Raw genomic sequence first — 16,442 nt, 5'->3', positions numbered from 1 at the left:
TAGTATCAATATTCTAGTAATATTATACTTAGGCTAAAAATGTTGTGTAACATGTATAACGACATTTTCTGTCATATTAATTTTCCTAAATAATATAGCCAGTATCTTTATATTAAATGAAATATATTTAATTAAATTAAATTATATTAAATTATAAATACATAATATAATATATAAATTACGTTTTCTATTATACTGCCCTGATTATCTCCAAAAACGACTACTTAGTTTAAGAAAGGAAATAGCATTGAAATTTGAAATATTGTAAATATAGATCCACAAAAAAGGAAAACCTTACAAGAACATGATAGTACCTTCATGTAACAAACTGTGGTCAGCCAACAGAAAAGAATAAAATCGGTTCCATCGCTAGGTAGTCAAGTTACGGGCTTTCCGTAACGTCGTCCCCTCGGAGCCCACCACCATCGTGTCTCGATTTCCTCTGACTATGTGGACTGCCTCCTCCACCAGGACGATTTTACCACCACCTTCAGCACCTGGCCCAGGCGCACCACGTCCACGAGTCACCTTCCGACGATAGCACTGGGGGAGAATACGCGCCTATATAACAACGGCGTTCCGCTGATTGGACGAAGTAACTTACGTTTTCCTGCACTTAGGGAACAAGAGTACGCGGCCCGAGCCCGACGGGCGGCATTGCGAAAAATATGAGGATTCGCCCGGGATGCGTGGTTAGTTTTTCTTTTAAAACATTTGTTTCGATTAAGTTTCTCGACCTTATCCACAAATCGTGATTCTTTTAACTATCGCATCTGAGTAAGGTGGATGTTCTCGAACGATTTCATCGTAGCAAGGGTGCAAGCGAAATAATCGGTGATGTCTTTGAGATTCGTCATATCTGGAGTAAGTAGCGAGTGTCATGATTGAAGAATGGTGATCGACTTGACTATTAAGATCATCGTACTTGAAGTTTCTGGTAAAGTAATGTTGATTACCATTTAACGATTGGGCCAACGTTAGACGCTCCAGGTTATTTATCTGAAAAATAGAATCTATGGTTAATTTATATGGTACTATGTAGATCGTTTTTAATCATTTTGTTGTCCAGACATAATATAATAAAATATAGGTAAAATGTGCATACCTTTCATGAATAATCATAAATCTAGAAAATAATATCTGATAATATAATTTAAGTTTTAAAATATTTAATATTGCAGAAACATTGAACTAGATATTTCTGTTATTTATTACAATTTTAAACGATCCTGTTTTCTTCGATGCTCATAGTATTTCTCCTCAACCATGTTTAACAATTCGAGAACAACGATGGACAGAACCGGAACTGTAGGGCGACAGTCACTATTTGTCTACAAACGTGTTACTTGATTATCGATTGGCAACGAGTTTCGAAAGTGATGTACCATAAACGAACAGCGGTTAAAAGTCATGACTAGAATATTACCATAAAAAAATCAAAATTTCTCCGTGTCTTGTATTGCATGTTTCAGTTTTCTTATCAAGATTTAAACGTAATTATATCTGGAACTCAAAAATAGTTAAGGCAGACGGCGTTAAATAGTGTCATTTGCTAGCATGTTACTTATAGAGAAATTCTGTAATAGCTGCAATTACGTTGTTCACAGGCTGCACTAGTAGTGCTACTGCAAGCCGCACTTGTGGCGAGCAAGGCAGTGGATCAGAATCAACTGCAGGAACAGAAGTCTCAGCAACAAATTCCGTAAGTGTACATTTTATTATTTTTACTAAAAACATAAATAGAACTTCATTAAAATCATTCTTACTATATACTATTTCTATGATCTTTCAGGATTAAAATATTTTTCTTTTAAACAATTCAAATACTATAGTAAATGTCATAGTAATACTATAGCAACTTTACTAGTAAATTATTATAGTTTTTTAAATAACTTTTGAACATAGATATGGCACAGCGGCACAGAAGAGATGGGGTGATGATTTGGGAGGCCATGGTGGCGGTTTAGCTACCGGTTACGGTGGAGATCTAGGTGGTCACGGTGGAGATCTAAGTGGTCACGGTGGAGATCTAGGTGGTCACGGTGGAGACCTTAGCGCTCACGGTGGTGATACAGGAGGTGGTTTCGGCCATTCTGGAGGAGGTGGCTTTGGTCACTCTGGCGGTGGTGACATCGGCGGTGGTTTTGGTCATTCTGGAGGTGACATTGGCGGTACTTTTGGCCATTCCAGTGGAGGTGACGTTGGTGGTGGTTTTGGTCATTCTGGAGGAGGTGGTGGCGATGGAGGCAATGGAGCGCTCGAAGAACACCATGACGATCATCACCATCATCACCACGATCATGGTTATTGGAAGAAGAAACTGATTTGGAAGCCAGGATGGAAGAAAATCTGGAAACCAGCAAAGAAACAAATTTGGAAGCCCGCGTGGAAGAAAATTTGGAAACCCGTGTGGGTACCAACACAGAAGGCAGTATGGAAAGACATTCAGGTGCCAGCTTGGAAAAAAATTTGGAAGCCCGTGTGGAAGGAGATACAGGTCCCAGTGTGGAAGGACATTCAGGTACCAGCCTGGAAAAAGATTTGGAAACCCGTTTGGAAACCTATAAAGGTGCCAGCCTGGAAGGAAATTCAGGTGCCCGCGTGGAAGAAGATCTGGAAACCGGTTTGGAAGGAAATTCAAGTACCAGCGTGGAAGGAGATTCAGGTACCAGCCTGGAAAAAAATCTGGATCCCTGAATGGGTGAAAATCGGCATTCCTGGTGAGCACTTCCACGGCACCGATAACCATGGATGGCAGTACACTAGTCACGATCTGTGGAAGAAGAAACTGATATGGAAACCACTATGGAAAAAGTATTGGAAACCAGCGAAAAAACAGATCTGGGTACCGGACAAGAAGCTAGAGTGGGTGGAAGCCTGGAAGCAAATCTGGAAGCCGGCCAAAAAGCAAATTTGGGTAGATGACAAGAAGCTTATCTGGAAGGAAGAATGGAAGCAGATTTGGAAACCATCTAAGAAACTTATTTGGGTGCCTGATAAGAAGCTGGAATGGAAAGAGGCTTGGAAACAGATTTGGAAGACTGACAAGAAACTTGAGTGGATACCTGATAAGAAATTAGCCTGGAAAGAAGCTTGGAAACAGATTTGGGTACCAGCTTGGAAGGAAATTTGGGTTCCAGCATGGAAGAAGATTTGGAAACCAGTTTGGATATCAGAATGGTTCCCCGCAGACGACCACCATCCCCATCACCATGGTTGGGAAGACCGAAAAGATACAGAGACTCAAAGTTCTCAGATAGTTCCTTATAGTTCTGATGCTGCTTCAAAGCAGAACGCTCAGGCTCAGCAACAGCAACATCGAATCGACGAGAACAAGGTTAGATGGGATAGATCTTCGAAGACTGAAGCTCCATCGATCAGTCAGGACCTGGTGCCACCACCAGCATCGAAAAATCAAAGCGGTCAGACAGCCAACTTTGGGTTTACCAATCACTGATCGAGCAGTATAAAAATCTATAGCTTGTATAAAAACCTATTCAAGAGTATTGTAACATAAGCCGCTGTATATATTATCTTAGTCGTATAATAAGTTGTAGAGAGTTAAGTTTTCGAAGGATTAATCGACTGACACGGCCCTGACCCTAACGCGTTCTATCTTTATGTATGTATATTTTCTACTCCCCCTTTTTATACAATGTTGTTGTTACTTTTGTTAACCGATGCCGTTACAAATAAAGTTGATTAATATTTTGTTAAGACAATTTTGTTATTATTTCACCTGATTATCACACATATTTTTTAGAGGTATTACGAATGAAGATTATAGAAAATTATAGTAAGTCTACATAGCAAAGAAAGAAAAGCCTAATAAAGAAAAACTTCCTATTATTACAAATTTTCACATGGCATTGCTCCACGTTAACTAAGTAATATATAAATTCCAGAACCTACTCAAGATTAGAACATTCCGCAAAAGCAAGAACTAAGTAAATATTTGCTACACGAATCATCGACAAACATAACTTCAATATTTTCTTATAGTATTTCTTCTCGCTTCTTTTTCATATATTCTATATCCAAATCGTAATCTACACTAATACGCCGGTATTACCGGTACAGTTTGTTAATACATATTTCATTAACACCATCGCATTTCGCTTCGTCATCCGAGGATCCACTCGACATGACGCAACATGGCCACGCGGTTGTAGCCGCCGCAGCTACTGAAAAACCGGAGAAAGTTCGAATCTGTATGGAAGGAAGTCGTGTCGGGTTGTATATGGGAGACCTCGACCGTAGAGAAAGTATCCGTGCACCCACACATATGAGAGTGGTGCGGCTCACATGCACTCAGCGACATAAATTAATTCCTGCCGCTATACTGTATTCTCTTTGAGTTATCCAACTGCTTTATAAAGCCGGGTCTGCACCTGACGAATGAACGCAAACCTTTACAGTAGCTCCACATTAATTGGTTGATTGGATTTTCCTTCTTTAACAAGACATCGCTATGCCCACCAGTTCTTCAAGCCAACTTTGAGAAGTAATCCAATATCGTTACAATAAACAAACATAGATCAGGTATTTGTATACATATAATTCGTATTTAATACGGAAAAGCTACAGTCTCAAAAAACTAAAAGTCTCATGAAAGTATTTGAACATCAATTATAGAAAACTTTTATGTAGGTATACATGTTATGCCAATTTAATATATTGTACCTATTAACCAATTTAAAATTTCATAGGCAATACGAGACCCGACTATTCTGATTATATTTGATAAAATATGAAATCAATCTAAAAATGCATATAAAAGTTACAAGTCTTTTATTGCAAACACATATTTAGTAAAAAGTTAGTACATACACATGAATAACCATCTTATACATGTAATAGGTGTTAAACATGCTCCCATTAGACATTGAAGATTATTAATATAATAGATAATTCACTGTTTAAACACTTTTATGATCTCTACGAAATATATAAGTGTCTGCAAGACAGAATGTCTTGCAACTTCTATGTATTAGTTTCAGATTTGTTTGAAATGTATCAGTATAATCATAATAGTCGCGTTTCATCACTTTCATCAATTTCAGAATCGTTTCGCATAACAAAAGAAGGTTTCTATAAATATTCAAATACTTTCGTAAGCAGCTGTATACTCCAGGTTTTTTAGAACTCCCTTGTTAATTGATAAAGTCCAGAGTCTAACCTAACCTATGACTAGTGGAAGCTTCATTGCAATTTAAATCACACTTGGTGTGTCATCTACTAAGCAATCATGTTTGTTGATGCTTATCACGTTGATTCATTGATGTCGTTTATGTTTGTTCGTATCTGTTCATCAAGTATAAACTCGGCTTAATAGGTTGTATGTATGTGTACATTGCGCAGTGGAATCGGCCTCAATGCACGACGAGAGAAACTTTTGCTTTAATCCAACTATACCGCAGGGTCAGACTTTTCATCCAATGTGTTTCGCTCGGGGAAGAAAATAGAATTGGAGAAATGTCGTACACGTATATTTTCTAATCGATCTCTTCAGCCAATGATTTCCACTTTTCTCCGGACCTCTTTCTCTCGTTCGTTTCGTTACAATTTGTGACAACGTTTCATCTCCTTGACGTTCATAGGTTCGACGAACTAGGTGAGATTTTGTTAGGAAATAATATATTTGATTAGAAACATTTACCGAAGAATTTCTGTGAACCTAAAATATTTCGTATTATTTACTTCAACTGACATGTAAGAAACTTTTTAATGCTGTTTGGTTTGGAATGATTAAGAGTTAGGAAAGATTTGAACTAGAATTAGATTTTTCACCGTTTGTAGTTTCACGAGCTTTTCTTAAAAAACTGTTGGCCTTTTTAGCAATGAATTCTTTTAAATAGCTTCTATAGGCTCTCATAGAGTATTTCATCTCTGGCCTATATATTTGGAATAAGTTTTGTAAAGATTATGATAAATGCATAATAATGGGACTATGTTATACTTGGTGAATGAGACAGATAGAGGTATGTATATATCTTGGTATGTATATATGAGATTTAATATTATTTTACTGAAAAAATGAACCTGTTTTATTAATGAATTTTTTTACGTTTCCCCTTAATTTTCTTTAGTATCCAACTAACAGCAATAATATTATTTGCTAGGAATTTATAATAAAAACGAAACGAACCTTTCGGAAGAAGCCAATATATACATATTTAGAATATCTTTCAGATGAAACGATTAAGTGTCCAAGGTTATTTCCTTAAGAATATATTCTTTTCTACGTTTCTGAAGGTGATTTTATGGTTAAATGGAAATCTTGCGAGTTCAATACCAACCGATTACCACAATAGTAAGCAATTTTACGAGTTTACGAGAGCAATGAGGAATTAGGACGTATTAAGTAAGTTTCACGCGCATAAACAATGATCCATTAGCGCCGCCTTCGAGTAATTTCTAACATAAATTACGATTGGTTAGGATTGGCGTGAATTTAATGGCGGCGAAACCAAAAGTGGCTGTATGTGATTTTTTCCTAGCAACTGTACAACATTTTACTCTATTAGAAAGCGGTAATAAGGAAAGTATTTCTATATATAAAGATTAAGTCTACATTCGTAAATACATAAAACTTATTATATTATTTTTTTTCCAAAAAAAAAAAAAAAGAAAGCGAATGAATGAAGATTGAAAACATTTATGGAAAAGTTAAAAACAATGTTTATTGCTACTACTTCATCGACGTGTATCTGCAAACATTGCTCATAAAACATACGTGTCCAAGCGCACGACGTCGACTTATGTTTGTTTTAAAATACATACTCAAACACGTGTAGGTATATCAATGTGTAAACGATTGTCTAGAAAGAAAATTACGATATAACATCTTGCATGATCATAAAATCTAATTAAACGCCATATTAAATAATCACATGTGAAGCAATGAATATATTCCTATAATATAATATATTTTTATGAGTAGTAATATATCAAATGATTAAATATAAGAGAAACATCATTGATCATTTTATGTAACACTATTTTTGATTACAATATTTATAATGATCGAATTTTGATCTTTGATTTAGAAAAAAGTTGTAGGTCAGAGTTACTTTCCAAAACTTTCCAACAGAATTATTCGAGATCGTGGGTGTATCAGAAAGTTTCGTGTTACTGCCACTTCATGTTACGGAAGGTCAACAACAACACGACATTACAAATGCAGCGGATATGATATAATTAGTAGGTAACCATAAATTGCAACTGACAGAAATGTAAAACCTGTTGGATCGGTTAACTTCAATTAGTTTATTTAACCAGGAAATAATTCAGCAGCAACTTCGAAAGTACAGTTTCTATGGCGCCTCTTTTTTTGTAAGCTATAATGAAAATAAACAGGTAGTCGGTTCTTGTTATTTCAGTATGTTTCATTGACCTTAGTGAGCTGAATATAAGCTAATGGAACAATTATTATTTTAATTATCCATCATTTTTTTCAGAAATCATATTTGAAAAGTAAAAGGAGAAATAATATTTTTTTTATTTGTGGTTATTCTCTTTCATTTCAAGAGGAATTTAACCTCGTGTATTCAGTATTCCAAGCATTCTTCATAAGTAAACTGCTTATAAATAGACAAGTAGAAACCACAGACCATTAACAACCACCAAATTCACAGAATTTTCATTCTTCTTCAATCTTTTCAAAAATAGCGTTTCAAATTTGAAATCGTTGCTCCTCTTAAATAAACAATTCACAGTACTTTTCTTATGATCGAAAGCGTGGAGACTTTCGCCGAAGAATTTCTTCTACGATATTACATAAACGACAATGATTGTTAAGTTCAACTAAGCGATTTATCTCGCGTTGAGTTTTTGTTGTATCATAGTCTTAAAAAAAGAAGAAAAGAAACAGATAACATTTTTTTAAACGGAGCACAGAGTGAGAAGAGCACCATGAAAAGGATGTGTCAGACAAAAAGATATTTTTGTCAGAGGCCATGGGTGTCACGCCGATAATATCACAGAGTGCCACTAGAATCGTTTTTGTTGCAATACGTATATATGCTTGGTATAGTAGCCGCATTTGAAGTCCCGAGCTGAAGTATCAGTGCATTTCAAGATGCTCTACGTGACCATCTCTCTTCTCCTTATACTCCTTTTTATGTTTGGCGTTTATGATTGCATCAAACCGCACAACTTTCCTCCTGGTCGGTGAACAATCAATGTGTAATTAATAGCAAATATATTAATTCCTAACTTTAACCTTTTTTATAAAATCTAAGACAAATTTTATGAGAGTAATAACAATTGCTTCAACTTATTTAGTTAGTCTAATAAATTAATATACTTCATCAGTTTCTTTAATATTCGCATTTTATTCAATATTCGAATAGGTCCAAAATGGTTGCCAGTGATCGGTTGCTTCTTCACGTTTCGACGATTGAAACTGAAACACAAATACACTTATTTGGCTCTTCAAGACCTGAGGAAAACCTACGGGCCGATTCTGGGCCTGAAATTAGGGAATCAGAAAGCCGTTGTGATTTCGACGTACGATCTGGTAAAAAAAGTTCTTCTTCAGGAAGAATTCAATGGAAGACCGGATGGATTCTTTTTCAGAGTCCGTGCGTTTGGAAAAAGGAAGGGTAGGTAATGTTAGTCTTTTTTTTAATTCACAATAAAATTACTTTAGTTATATTTAGAATATTCACTTCAAATTTAACATATTCTTATTAATAAATTTTGATAGGAATTTTATTCACGGAAGGACCAATGTGGTCTCAGTGTCGTCGTTTCACGATGCGCCACCTTAGAACCTTTGGCCTAGGTCAAGCAATTATGGAGCAACAGCTGATTGTCGAAGCTGATAATCTTGTGAATTACCTTCTTCGTGCCAGTGTCAAAGGTCCAGTACCAATGCATACAGCTTTCGATATTGCAGTTTTGAATTCTCTTTGGTTTATGTTCGCTGGACACAGATTTGACTATGCAAACGAGAAATTAGTAGAAATTCTCGAGACCGTCCACGATGCCTTCAGGTAATTTGAAACAAATTTTTTTTTAGTATCATCACATCGTAGTTAAGAGTGCATAAGGTGTATGTTATACGAATGTAAATATAAATTTGCATACTTACACGAGTATATTCATATGCTTCTTCTCATAGATTGATGGACACAATGGGTGGCATTGTTTCGCAAATGCCATTTCTACGCTTCATGATACCAGAATTATCTGGTTACAATGATTTAATGAGAATACTTCAGAAGCTTTGGAATTTCTTAGACGAGGAGATTAATATCCACGAAAAACGACTGTCTGGAAATCAACCGCAGGATTTAATTGATGCTTTTCTTTTAGAGATTTCTTCAAAAAATACTGAGCAAGGTGATTCCATTTTTGATCGTGAGTATCTCCTTTTATTTATACGATTAAAATATGATAACCTATTTGTTACTAAAGAATAATTTAATTGTTTAAAAGGGGAAAATTTATTGGTCCTATGCCTGGACCTCTTTTTAGCCGGTTCAAAGACTACGACAGATACCTTAGCGACCACTTTCCTATTTTTATCTTTACACTCTGAATGGATTAAGATACTCCAGGAAGAACTAGATATCGTCGTAGGTAGATTAAGATCGCCTACTTTAGAAGATTATTCATCGCTACCTTTGATGGAATCGTTTCTTGCGGAAGTAATTGATAGTTGGAATTAATTATACTATAACCATAAGATTCCGCGCTTTTTATTATCGTAACTACTGATCCATTGCACTTTTTTCTTTTGAATTATATAAACAGATCATTATTACGATAGGTACAGAGATATTTGATCTTGGCGCCACTTGGAGTACCTCACAAGACCATGAAGGACGTAACTTTCAGCGGATATAGTATACCCAAAGCAAGTATTACAAATATAAATGTCCCGAATAAAAACATCAGTCTATGTATTCTTTATTATGCTATTTTAGAATACTATAATTCTCCTGGATTTCCATAGTGTGCTAAATGATCCAACTTATTGGGACCATCCAGAAGAGTTTCGACCACAGCGATTTCTCGACGCAAATGGCCGATTCTGTCAAAATAATGCTAGCATACCATTCGGTTTAGGTCAGTCTCCATACACAAATCTTTCTCACTATAAAATTTGTATAAAATATTCTGTAAGAACTGGAAATTCATCTTGACAAATTTGATTCGTTTCTTTTCACTTGAAACATTTTCGAATCTCATATATGTATACACACGCATATATACACACAGCTCATTAATCCGGAAATAATTCACCAGATAAAATCATATTTTTTAAGTTTATGTAGTTCTTATTGCCAAATAGACGTCATTTAAATAGAAATTCAATGGATAATATTGTAGATGTAAATATTTGAAGTCTTTGCATATTCTGAGGTAAAATGTTCCAGAATTAATGATGTCGTTCTGCCTTTTAGGTAAAAGACGTTGTCCGGGTGAAATGCTAGCCCGGACATCCTTATTCTTATTCTTCGCCTACGTTATACATTACTTCGACATTGAAATTTCACCAGAGCACGGCAAACCCGATCTAAATGGATACGATGGTTTCACTATATCACCGAAATCTTATTACCTCAAGCTTACGGCGAGATCTGACGTTATAAACTGCGCTACAATGTAAATATTATAGATAATTAGACTAAAATATTAAGTGTAATATGTCCTATATGTTTTAATAATTTTATTGAATACAAATATGAAAGCTGGAAATTATATAACTGAAGATTGTGAGTAGTCTTCTAAGAATAAATTGCTATTCTGTACATAATAATTGGGATACCATATGCTTACACGATGGCGATTCAATATAATTCATTAAACACCAGAATCGAGGAATGTGCTTTATATTATTTAATAGAGAAATGTTTTTATTCTATTTATTAAGTAATATCTCCGAGTGTATGATTTCCTAATTACTTCAAATATATAATAAAAAAATTTTGAGAAGAAAAAGAATCATCTTCAATATTTAAATACAAACTACATAATTTTTATTAGCTTTACAGAATCTATTTTCCAGTGACAAGGAAATATTTGACAGGCATGTTGAAACCTAATATAAAAGGACTGAATCGCCACGTGGCGTGCGAGCGAAGGTACATTTGGACTTCTGCGAAACGAACTGATTTCGTCGAACACGTAAAACGACCCGTAAAGCGACTTTCACGCGGTAGAAACAATAAACAATATTCAAGAGAAAAATTTGTTGAAGTCAAACAAACCGAGCTTCTATCCACGGGTGGAGCTACTTCAAAACAGAGAAACGTCACATTTAACGTGCATCGGCAACATCTTTATCATTGAAACAATAAATCGAACAAATAAAAATAGGTATATCCAGCCTGGATACTAAAACAAATGTACAGAACAATATATTTTACCTTGTCTTTATTGTTTTATTCTTCATACTGATCAATTAGCATTTTTTTCATTTACCATGAACATTCTATTGAAATTTTCTGTAGGAGTAACTTCCTGTTAATTACGTGATACATGGAAGTTATAAGTGTAAGAAATTTAGCAAGAAATTATACATATATCAAGAACGAGGATTGCAGGTATTAATATCGTGGCGTCACGAGTACCTCATAAGGCTTTGGGGACGATGTCAAGCCGTATATAATTTCTACAGAATTTGGTCCTTTGCCGGGAACTGGACGTAGATTATACTTCTGCATTATGCCTGTAAACAGAATGAATAGCGCGGACTTCGCCAGTACTTCGCCTGGACATCGTCTTCTTCCTGGAAACAAACACATAAAACTATAGAAAGTATCGATAAATAAAATCATCTTTTTAATGATCATAATGTACCCAGTATTTTGCGTCACTGTTTCGTTTAGCTCATAATGACTGCATTAATTAACTTCATGAAAGGTATTTCTAACTTTCATAGAGATATCCGGAAACATAAATTAACAGCGCTATTATCTTATTTACGTTGTTATGTACTTTGATAAAATGACATTGATGTGGATTACATATTTTAAAAAATTTTTACAATTCTACAATGCTAGAAGATTTTTGGGTATTTGTAAAATACATTTTGCAAGTTCTAATCTATTTGATACCTTTTCCAAATTGCAGAGAATATGTATCTGGCTCGAAGACGTCATTTTTAATAAATCTTTCAGGCATGAACTTGTGTGGCTCTGGATAGATATTAGGATCCTTATTGATGGAGTACATATTGACTAAAATGGTGGTATCTCTTGGTACCGTGTACTTGTCAAGAATCGTATCGTGAAGAACTCGTCGCGGCCCAATTATAGGGAATACTGGCCACATTCGTTGCACTTCGCTTATTACAGCCTCCACATATGGGAGCCTATAACAGTAAAAAATTTCATTTTTCTCGCATACTACATTACTCTAATCTCTTCATCGAACATACAACTTTTACTCTTCTACACAGGAATTACAACAAAAATTGTACAAGAAACATAAGATAGAAGATTCAACGAAAAATTAAAGGAATTAGTAATTTCAGCTAAATCCACATTTTTACATAGATAAGTTCGAATATTTAACAGGAAATTTGATTACTTTGCTTTATCCTCCACTTCAGGAAGTCTGTCACGCGGTATCACCGAGTCGATTTCCTTTTGTACTTTATGCTGCACATCCTGATACACCGTCATAGTTAATAACAGAAAGTCCAAGGTTAAACTCGTGGTCGTAAAACCAGCAAGGAAAAGATCAATCAACAGTACCACCAATTGGTCATCTGAAAAATATGTTATGTAAGAAAACGAACTTATACGATTGGTAGGATTGTACGCGACAATTTCTAATGAGAATACTTTCTCTTTCGTGAATATTTCTATGAGTATATAACATCAGTATTCTTAGAACCAAAGGGGAATTAAAAATTATCTATTTTTCAGTTCTATGAAAAATACTAATATTTTTTACAGTAGATAAAATTCTGATAGAATTAAAAGATATGAATGTGTTTACGAATATAAATGAAATAACTTATAAACTTGATCGCACCAGTGAAGATAGGGCTAGATTCCCCATGGTTTTTCATTTCATGAAGGAACATGTCAATTACATCTGCTTCAGTTCCCGGCTTGTATTTCTTCTTATGCTCAATGATAGTTCCCTGTACAAAAAAGACGTTCATGTATAACAAATTCATTGTTAAACAGCGTATTTAATAAATGTAAAGTCATAATTGATTTACATCATGGGCATACCATTAAGAAGTCCTTGAGTTCTTTGTTCAGCGTACACAAAAGATTGTATCCTGAGAACTCAGGTGCAATGTAACGAATCCAAGGGAAAGCAGAGATAAGTCCGCCCATCATGTCAAAGACTTGTGCTCGAGTTTCCATCAACTTGATAAAAGACTCTATTCTGCATTGGAAAGAACAATCAATCAGGATTGAATGTATTTCAAGAACGTGACCTACTTTATGTTTCGCTTCGAAATTCTTGTGGATCATTACTTTCGTTTCTATAATGATTTATTCCGTGATTTTTGTTCTTTCTTTCAAAGAAGAAATATAAAGGAATAATAATTCTTCTTAAATGAAGCGAATTTTACAAAGCAATAAAATAAAATCATGTCTTTCCTTTCTTCTGTTCTATTTCTGTTTTTCGAAATTCTTCAAAAGATTTTGTAACAATTCTAAATGAAGAAAGTAAAACATGTTTTCATGAATAATATAATTAACTTACATTACATGGAAAAAAAAGGAATTTAAGCAAACGTGTAAACGATTCCAACAAGTCGTTTATACGCATAGGAGACCGAATACGTGAAAACGGTGATACACAAAGTAGAGAAATCCAATAGAACACATGTATTTATGTACCTTTCGCCCCTGCTGAATGATTCTCCCGTCGTCAAAAACCAGAGGACGTTTATCACAGTCGGTGTAATCAACGGTCTTAGTTTGTGCGGACCCTCTGTATTCATCTCATTCAAAAGTAAGGTCAGTTCCTTTCTAATCATTTGCGCCATCTCGCGTTTTCCAAAACCGAAAACCCTCATGGTCCGCAACATCCAGCTCCGTAATTCCTTCCATTCTCCTCCGTCGTTCATTGTGATGCCTATCGATAATAACAGGAAACGATAATATCGCTAATATTCGAATCAAGTTGCATCTATTTCGCACATCTGCTATATTGCGAAATATTATAATACGTAGTTACAGCAGGACGTTGATTATCCAAATTAATAAAAATAAAGTTTCAACAACCCATTTTTCATATATGATAAGACAATTGGAAATAAAATAATTTTTAAAGATCAATGTTTATGGAAAATTAATTGTTGTTAGTATAATTGTTGTAGCTAAATTTCGCATTCCATTTGAAATAGATATTTGTATGACTACATATCTATCTGATGATGCAAATGAATAAAAATCATCAAAATATGCTCTTTTTTTATTCGAATGATCTTTCAAAACATCTTGTACCAAAAAATTACTGTTTACAATTTTTTCGATTCAACTGATCTATTAAAAATAGTCTTGAACTCTAGTACCTTGCTTTTTGCCCATATTTCGAAGTTTGATAAATTCGTTCCAAGGTCGTCCATCGAATTCCTCATTCTTCAGTACCGTTTCACACAGTTTGCTTCCAGAAATGACCAGTACTTTTTCATTACCCATAGTTACGCTTATCACATCGCTAGCATACCGTTTCGAAAGTTCCAGGAACGCTTCGTGCTGTCCCCCAAATTCACGAATCAAACGCTTCATTAGAAACTGGTTGCCGAAAATCGGCCACGAGAATGGCCCTAAAAAATAATAAAGCTTTAAAAAAAAAAAGAAAAAGAATACGTTTCATGGTCTTACATAATAAGCAATATATATACTATATACTATTATATATACGATATACTATTATCTATACTAATAAATTTTTAAATTTCAAGAACGAAGATTAGAGCATTAAAAAATAATTATTTAGGTTTTAAGTAGAATAGGAAGGGATCAAAAAATTCAAATTTATTTTATAAATGTTATAGTAATTGAAAATAAATAATACTAATTTATTTATATAATAAAATATGTACTAAATAATAATAATAAATTATATTATAGATATCGATATTATGATAATAATATTTCGAAGATTTTATAATCAGTGTCGAAAACGTGTTATAGATCATTCTATTACTCTAAATTCGAATATGTATGCAAATATTAGTACAACATGTATTACTCTTTATATTTTGTATAGAGAATAAAAATTTCTCGGACGAAAAAAAAAAAAATTAATTCGGACGAAATAGATAAGCCTCAAGAAGAATTAGTTTCATTAGAGGAACAATAAAGACGCTAATTTAAACCAGCTCAGTGACCCAATCAACCCGAGTAGTGTATACATCCGCATGATTTACATTCACCGCTAACGGCTTCATTGGTAGATTAACTCTTTTAGTTCATTCATCTTGATGAAATATTAAATTAATGATTTTATACCTCAATAAAAAATTATAAAAACTTATCATAACTAATAATGATCTAATATTTTTAATCTTCGTAACATAACACATTATTATTGTCAATTTTATTTTACTGTAAAAACCAAAAATTATAAATATTAGCAAGATAAAACTCTTAACTATATTGTATATCCGAAATAAAGGTTACGTAAAAATTATTAAAAAAGAATACTGATTTGGTGTATAATGATCCATACACTAATTTTGTAGGATGTCGACTAAGCAACGTGACTCAATATAATTGATAAGAAATAACTTTGATTACCTGGTGGGGTTTTTCTCGTATGTTGTCCGACTACTAAATAAATAATTAATAATATCAGCGTTACTATTGCTAGCAACACGGTGGCAAACATCCTGCAACGTCCCACACGAACTTACGATTCTATACTCGAGCGATCAATGAAAGCGTTCGAACTAAAATTGGTTCTCCCGAAGAACGACTGGACGATAGATCGATAGGTTGAAATTTTTCGTCCACAACTAATATGTCAATTCTTACGTTTCAATTCCGGTTTCAGCTTTTTATACCGACCTACTGCCGATAACATGGATTACCCGATAAGCACGAATACTTCTAAACCGTAGTTAAGCTCTTGCTTATAAACATGTCAAAATTCAAAAAATGAAAAGATCCCAGTTGCCGATACTTCAATACTATATAATTAGACAAAACTTTGCACTTACGTGTATTGTTTTTAATGTATTCATGTGATCATGGTCACTTGATAATAAGAAGCTTTTTAATTATATGTATCCTTTGAGGAAGTTGTTAAGAGCGGATAAGTCCCTTATTACAATACATAAATAAACTGGATTTATGTATTGTAAAATTAAATAGGTTTTACTATGTCCAACAATGTTCAAAGATTATTAAAACTGTAAACAGCCTTTCGAAATTTTTAATTCAAATCATTGATCGATGTGATCCGACATTTATAAAATAAATTACAGCAATTAAATTTTGAATATCTGT

The 16,442-nt window shown here is 34.1% G+C and overlaps 3 protein-coding genes and 1 long non-coding RNA gene across 5 annotated transcripts; 2 read left to right on the top strand and 2 right to left on the bottom strand.

Annotated features, from left to right (window-relative positions):
* Positions 1-316: 316 nt before the first annotated feature.
* LOC117211663 lies at positions 317-1,107 on the bottom strand. The gene is made up of 3 exons (XR_004488292.1): positions 957-1,107; positions 605-859; positions 317-543 (listed from the first exon to the last, which is right to left on the bottom strand). It is a non-coding gene; the product is annotated as an uncharacterized LOC117211663 (long non-coding RNA).
* LOC117211649 lies at positions 621-6,793 on the top strand. Of its 2 annotated transcripts, XM_033455775.1 has the most exons (5): positions 621-692; positions 1,608-1,702; positions 1,906-5,981; positions 6,123-6,364; positions 6,442-6,793. In XM_033455775.1, exons 1-3 carry the CDS (start codon positions 669-671, stop codon positions 3,455-3,457), a joined length of 1,671 nt encoding a protein of 556 aa, XP_033311666.1. In that variant the 5' UTR covers positions 621-668; the 3' UTR covers positions 3,458-5,981; positions 6,123-6,364; positions 6,442-6,793. The 2 variants fall into 2 exon arrangements, with proteins under 2 accessions (XP_033311666.1, XP_033311665.1); XM_033455774.1 differs by having other exon boundaries at positions 1,906-6,364.
* Positions 6,794-7,517: 724 nt separating this feature from the next.
* On the top strand, positions 7,518-10,661 carry LOC117211650 (methyl farnesoate epoxidase-like). Its single transcript, XM_033455776.1, has 8 exons — positions 7,518-8,168; positions 8,355-8,606; positions 8,711-8,999; positions 9,128-9,366; positions 9,445-9,656; positions 9,779-9,865; positions 9,936-10,077; positions 10,416-10,661. The coding sequence occupies exons 1-8, from the start codon at positions 8,081-8,083 to the stop codon at positions 10,619-10,621; spliced, it is 1,515 nt and encodes a 504-aa protein (XP_033311667.1). The 5' UTR covers positions 7,518-8,080; the 3' UTR covers positions 10,622-10,661.
* A 610-nt stretch (positions 10,662-11,271) lies between these two features.
* On the bottom strand, positions 11,272-15,822 carry LOC117211651 (probable cytochrome P450 305a1). The gene is made up of 8 exons (XM_033455777.1): positions 15,732-15,822; positions 14,501-14,755; positions 13,824-14,061; positions 13,203-13,362; positions 12,997-13,108; positions 12,547-12,727; positions 12,072-12,328; positions 11,272-11,743 (listed from the first exon to the last, which is right to left on the bottom strand). Exons 1-8 carry the CDS (start codon positions 15,820-15,822, stop codon positions 11,562-11,564), a joined length of 1,476 nt encoding a protein of 491 aa, XP_033311668.1. The 3' UTR covers positions 11,272-11,561.
* Positions 15,823-16,442: the final 620 nt, after the last annotated feature.

This window comes from Bombus bifarius, unplaced genomic scaffold (genome assembly GCF_011952205.1).
Source record: "Bombus bifarius isolate JDL3187 unplaced genomic scaffold, Bbif_JDL3187 scf7180000008240, whole genome shotgun sequence".
NCBI lineage: Eukaryota > Metazoa > Arthropoda > Insecta > Hymenoptera > Apidae > Bombus > Bombus bifarius.
Note: the sequence above shows the minus strand (reverse complement) of the source record. Positions and strands in the feature narration are given on the sequence as shown.